The 6,732-nt window shown below is 39.7% G+C and overlaps 1 protein-coding gene across 1 annotated transcript in view; it reads left to right on the top strand.

Annotated features, from left to right (window-relative positions):
* The window catches only part of MAP4K5 (mitogen-activated protein kinase kinase kinase kinase 5), a 111,259-nt gene extending 105,192 nt beyond the window's left edge, over positions 1-6,067 (top strand). Inside the window, exons 31-32 of the mRNA XM_066608074.1 lie at positions 1,018-1,073; positions 2,695-6,067. Of these exons, the coding sequence (XP_066464171.1) occupies positions 1,018-1,073; positions 2,695-2,782 (144 nt within the window). The 3' untranslated portion in view covers positions 2,783-6,067. The remainder of the gene's footprint in view (positions 1-1,017; positions 1,074-2,694) is intronic.
* Positions 6,068-6,732: the final 665 nt, after the last annotated feature.

The raw sequence follows: 6,732 nt of genomic DNA, 5'->3' as shown, positions 1-6,732 counted from the left end.
CTATAATACATTTTACTATGGAGCCCAGCTCTGTGCATTACCCTTTTTCTGCAGCATTACATTGTGCATTATTCTAGTGTAGTAATATAATTTTCATTATATGCACACATGACATCTTTATATTTGTCCCTAAGCTGTGGTGTCACAATGTACTTTATGTACATTATTCCCACTATGTTGTGTAGTATCCATGTATTCTGTGACATCACTCTGAGGTTTATCCCACTGTTACATAACTTTGTGTGTGATTCATATTCTGTGACATCACTGTGCACTTGCGTCACTGCATACATTGTGCAGGTACTGTCACCTTACTGTGTGTATTATCCTTCTACTGTGACATCACTTTCTGCATATTCCCTGTGCATTAGGGAGACCAAAATAATCACCAACACTTCATATTCTGAACTTACTGCTGTACAAATACTGTGTATTTGTAGAGTGGGACCCCATGCTTATTACTTGCACCCCCAAATTCAAGGAGTTTGGAAAGGTGAGATATGGGGACCTGTGTGACAGGGACCTCATTCTGCATACTTGGGGGTCACTGGTGGTCTTTTTTTCCTCCTTATGCAATAGTTGATCTGCAGAGTTGAGTGTTTTTCTTCCCACTAAAGCTACAACTACTTTTATTCTTAGAGGACTTTGCACTAAAAGACAGACAAGAAAAACTTTAACTTTTGGGCAAGTAAAGGGTCACTGATTTTAGTTTAACCTGTTAGTGACAAACTATTTATGTCCAAACTGCGCATACCTTGTGCAGATAGCATGTGCACTCAGTGGTGGTGACTAGACAGTTAAAATTATTGCTTTCAGTAGAAAGCAGGGCATCTTTGTTGGGGTACATAATGGGAGGCGGTTATCTAAGAGTCTTGGTTAAGCTAATGTAAAAACATAGTTAAAAAGAATTGTAACCCTTGTTATCCAAGCACTGACTTTTGTCTTTGTCAGTACAGCTGTTTTTTCCCCTAAACCATCTGTATTCTATGTGTTTGCTTATTTTATTATGTTTTTAAGGTTACACAAGAGATATCTGATGAATCCAGAGTCTTCCGCCTGCTAGGATCAGACAGGTAATACTGTAGTCATGTGTACAATTTGGCAAAGAAGCTAACAAAAATCTGTCCCAAAAACTCTTCATTTCACAGTTTGGTTCTTTTCAGTCCCATTCTATAGGAAATGGGTCTCTCAGCCCCTTAAAGATGCAGCAATGTTTGGCTTTAACCCCTTAGACTGCTCTCACACAGTCTGTTAAAACGCAGCGTTATAAAGCTTTTTCGAATGCGTTTGACAGCATTTTTTAACGCAGTCCTCATTGCAATGGGTGATTAGGTGTGTTTAAAAAGCACTGAAGCGCACTAAAATAGAGCAGACAGCATTTGAAAATCGCGGTGTTAGAAGTGCCATGTTCGAATGCTGGTCTGAAAAGCCCCATTGAAATCAATGGAGGTGATTTACAGCATTTAACGCCACGTTTGAAACATGGTGCTAAACACTGTAAAAAAAATGGTGTGAGAGTGGCTTTAAGGATGTAGCTCCCTTGTCTTTTGCGGGATGACCTGTGCTTTCTATTGGTACCATTTTGGAGTACATATGACTTTTGGAACTCTTTTTAGTACCTTCTTTTCTTGGAGACAGGGGGGCCAAGAAAGCGCAATTGTTCTTTTTTTGTTTCTTTTTGTTTGGTGTTTTTTGATTCTGTGTTCACCGTGCAGGATAAGTAATGCATTACATTGACAGATCAGAATTTTATGGATATATGGATACCAAATATGCGTATTTTCCCTGTCTTTTTATTATTATTATTTATTTATTTATTTATTTTTTAATTATATTTGGGGGGATTTTCATCTCCACTTTTCAAAATCAATGACATGGCCACATGAGAGCTTCTTTTTTGCGTGACAACCTGTAGCTTTTATTGGTACAATGCTTGGGTACATATAATGCATTGTAAAACCTTTTTATATGATTTTTTAGGGGGCAGGGGAGCGCATGGAGAGATAATATTCAACTTTGCCATTGTTTTTTTTTTGGCTTGTTTTGGTTTGAGTTTTTTTTAGCAGCGTTAATCATGCAGCATGAACAGCATGATAATTTTTAGCGTGCTGCTACGACAATACCTAAATTATTTTTTACGTTTTTCCACTCTTGCACAATAAAAACCCTTATTTTGGAAATTATTTTTTATATATATATATATATATATATATACTTTTATTTTTTTTAACATCGTTGCATTCAAAGTCTGATAACTAACTTTTTTCTATTTTTCCATGGCTAGAGCTCTGTGAGCGCTTGATTTTTGCCTGATAAGCTGTAGTTTTTGCTACTTTTATTGGTACCTTTTTGGGTACATATGGCTTTTTTGATCACTCTTATTGTATTTGTTTTGAGAGGCAAAATGAACAAAAGTCATTTTTACTACACCATGAATGCCCTAAAAATGCCCCCCCCCCACATCCCCCCAACACTTAAAGATTTTTAAAAGGCTTCCAATACATTATATGGTAGGTTAAATGATACCATTGGAAAATACAACTTGTCCCACAGAGAACCTATAAATATGTCACTGGAGAAATTTAAAAAAATGTATTACAGCCCCTGCAAAGGTTGTCACCCATTCAGTCAGGCATCATCACTCTTCTCTGTATTCTTCAAACAATATACTGACTACCAACATCTCTTTTACAGGGTCGTTGTCTTGGAAAGCAGGCCAACATCAAACCCAACGGCTCACAGCAACCTGTACATCTTGGCTGGGCATGAGAATAGCTACTAGGCACTTGCATTAATACAAATGACATAGGAATTTCAATTCCATCATAAACTTCTCCTATTTGGGACTCTTACAAGCTGTATGTCGACTTGTATTTTTTGATCATATCTGTATTATTTGGTAGAGTTCTTGTTTTTAACTTTTTTGTGCTGCTGGAAACAGCTAGCTCTCCTTTCACCACTATGTGGTGTTGGTTTTTACTTGGTTGCTTAATCAAAAGCTGTGACATATGGGCCCTACTGTCAGTGAAAGGAGTGGAGGGAGGCGGAGGACTGCTGTCTCTTTCAGAATAAGGGGTGCCTTGATGTGTTCTTTTTCTTCCATTGCCTGAAGAAATGCTGAAATCAGGTTGGATTTTTCTATTGGGCATAATCTGTAGCTTTCAACACTCTGCCATTTACGTTACATGAGTAGCTCTTTGGATTGGTATCTCTGAATATGGACATTACCCTTCTATTTCGATATAGCGCTACATTTGGATGAAAAGGAACCCATGGATCGAGACCTTCAATGCAATACCATAATATGTGTTCCTTTTGTCAATGATGGGCATTTAATTTGGATTGCTAAACCAGCAAGACTCCGATATTTAGGGTTTATAAGCAGTAACCGCTGAGCTAAGTCACGTGGTGTCAATTATGACACACCTTTACAAGCTAATTTTACACCAAGAAGTGTATAACGTAAACTTATTTAAACTAAGCAGGCCATAAAGCATTTTACAGCAATGTGAATGAAGCTTTAAAGGGTTTTATGGGGGTCAAATATCGTGTGTATTTGTGGGGGTTCGACCATTGGGACTCCCAACAGCTGGCAAAGAAGGTGAGGTGTAGCAGCCTCTTCATTGTCCACACAAGCACATGGGCTTATCCATCCATTTGTGGCAGTACTGCAGCTCAAGCTACCTTTAGACGGGACGACTGTTGGGTACATAAGCGCCCCACAGCTGTCCCATAGACTATAGCTACTGTGGCACAGTAGCCATAGTCATTCTGAGAATGAAGGTGGAACCACCAAAGATCTCTTCTGGTCGCCCGCCTCCATTTACTGTAAACAGGCAGTCGTTCATAGATGAATGAGTGCCTGTTTTAGGTGAACTAAATACCAAGCATCTCCGACAAGTGAGAGCTTTCTTGCTCATTGCCTTGTTGGTAGCCACGATTACTATGGCCCAAATTAGCTGTTTCCAGAGATTATTTGGGTGATAATCGCTCCATGTAAAGGTACCTTCAGTATGATGAAATCAATTTTTAGACTATTTGATCTGAACTGCAGCACCCGGCACAGTCATATTGGTATGTACCACTGCCTGTATAATCAATAAAGGAGTCACCAAGCTCCACCATGCTTTGTTGTAACGATCAGCAGAGGTCCCAGGGGTTGAACCCTTCACCAAACCGTTTTTAACTCTTAGAAAACCACTTTAAAGGGACTTTGCAAGCTGCTTATGGGCTAAAAGTGGGTGACTCGCTGAGTCCAGGATTGTAAGTATTATACTTGCCTTTCCTGTCATTTTCTGAAAGCTGTTGATGAATGCATTGCGCTAAGTAGTCCACCCATTCTAATTTTATAAGGCGTGGACTACTTGGCAGCGCTAATGAATGCATTGAGTGGCGGCTTTCAGCGCTCCCATTGCTGGGACAACGGGGAATGTAAGTATAACCCTTACATCACGGAGCTCCACGGGTCACCAACTTTCAGCCCATAAACTTAGCTTATGGGGCTAAAAGTAGGTGAAAGAGTCTCTTTAAGCTTTGTTCACATTGCAGAATAGATCCTAATCCTTTTTTTTACCCCGATTATGTAGCCTGGAGATAGAAGCGTATACTTGATATTACCATTGCCAAATTTCCTTTGAATCCGTTTGGCATTCAGTTATGTTTGCCAGGGTTGCCTACCTGATTTCTCCTGGAATTATCCCACCCTATAACACTGGTCTGCAACTTGTAGCTCTCAAGCTGCTGAGAAACTGCAACTCCCAACATATTGTGAGTTGTAGTTTCCAAACAGCTGCACGGCTACCGGTTGCAGACCGCTGCCATAATCCGATTTCATGCTGGTGCAAGTATTCTGCTGCATCAACCTTCACTGTGACTGTTTTCTTTCTGTCCTTTGGCTAGCTATAGCCCTCTGCTGTGATAAACTGTGGGGGTGAATGTATGCATGGTTACACTGGTGCCATTCGGTTGCCAACCTTTTTTTTTTTTTTTTACTTGCCGTATGAGAGTTGCAATCTGATTGGTGGCCATGGGAAAGGTCATTCTATTTGTGAGCATTTTACTTTTGAAAACTCCCCCCCCCCCCCCCCCCCCCCCCATCCCAAGTAATATCCTAGTGGATGTGCTACGTTCTCACTGGTTGCCTAGTGAGTGACACTACAGGTTATGTCTTGCGTATATAGGGATTTAGAGCCAAATCTATCTTCTGCCTTCTGTAAATTAGACCATTTTATTATTTATTAATCACCTGTGCTTGAGTGGGGAATATATCTGCTTATCCGTAGGATATGTTTGCGGCAGATTTGTATTTTTAACTGTTGTATAGGGGAACTTTTTAATATGTATTCAGTTTTAGTGCTAGTGCCTTATTATTATACCAAGTGGGATTCCATTATGTACAGCAGGGGCTGTGTAACTAGACCTGATTGAAGCAATTGTGTACAAGGTCTGAGTTATATCGGCTTAGATGTAGGAGAATAAACCGGAATTCTCAGCTAAGATCATTTTATAAAATGTAGGTTATATATTGTTAGAGTTCAACTTCTTAATGAGGGAATAGAGGGTCTTGGTAAACCTTTTGTTTTATGTGCTAAATCTATTTATAATTGGCCTTTCTAATCTATGCATCCTCCTAGTTTAGGAATAACCTTGGTATTAATACTAGAGGCCAAATTGATGCCATTTCCGGCAATGTAGGTTACGTGCCTTTTTATTGCCGTTAAGACACACAGCAGGGAAGTGTCTTCAGCATTCACCACATACAGCGTTCTGTTATCCAGACACATATACCATAATTGCACAAAGCGCTTTTACCAAAGGAGCCGGAGCCATTTGAATTTCTGAATATAATTTTTTTTCTAGCATTGCCTGGTTCTCCTTGACTGTAGCTTTATTAGGAATTGGATTGTTTTATATATTTTTTTTAATTTTCTCCCTTTGTGAAAATATTAAATTACCAAAGGCTTCCTCATCTGTAATATCTCCGTTCTCTTTATTGCCAAGGAATGTTCATCATACATATGTATTGAGAGTTTAAGTGAGAATCTGAAATAAAACTTGCTAATGTTTAGTTTGGCGTCAATTCTTTTTTTTTTATAAAGTTTGGCCTACACATAAGATAACTGCTGTTTTGAAGTTTGTTCAACCTGAGTACCCCAGCAGCTGAATGGGCTAATCGCTGTTGAGATCATATTGTGCTGAGCTCATGGAGAAATCCCATTGTTAGTTATGTAAATAATGGATAGTGAATTATAAAAGGACTGCTTTTTTGGACTATCCTTAGTCAAGGGTCTCTTGACTAAGCTGATGCCAAAGTTTCATCCTTGCTTGGGCTCACACCAACCAGTTGTATTCTGTGGTCAATCCTGGCAGTCAGTGCCCAGTTTCCCTACAGTGCCTTTTAAAAGGGAAAATCAAGGATTAGACAGTTCTCACTTAAATCAATGTTGCCTGTATCCAGGGCAGGATAGATCCCCCAGGGCAAGAGATGCTTTTTGTAACCACTCTTCACTCTGATTAAGAGATGTGGATCCCGAACAGAGGACTCCCTCTGTTGAAGGGTTATTCCATCTCAGCAAGTTACTTCCTCTCCACAGAATAGGGGATAACATGCTGATCGGTGGGGGTTTAATTGCGCAGACCCTCATCGATCCCAAGATTTTAGCCCCAGCTTGGCTCAAAGTTCTGACAGCATGGGCCATGCATGCAAGCCCAAGCTACATTCACTTCTATGGG

This window comes from Eleutherodactylus coqui, chromosome 6 (genome assembly GCF_035609145.1).
Source record: "Eleutherodactylus coqui strain aEleCoq1 chromosome 6, aEleCoq1.hap1, whole genome shotgun sequence".
Taxonomy (NCBI): Eukaryota; Metazoa; Chordata; class Amphibia; order Anura; family Eleutherodactylidae; genus Eleutherodactylus; species Eleutherodactylus coqui.
Note: the sequence above shows the minus strand (reverse complement) of the source record. Positions and strands in the feature narration are given on the sequence as shown.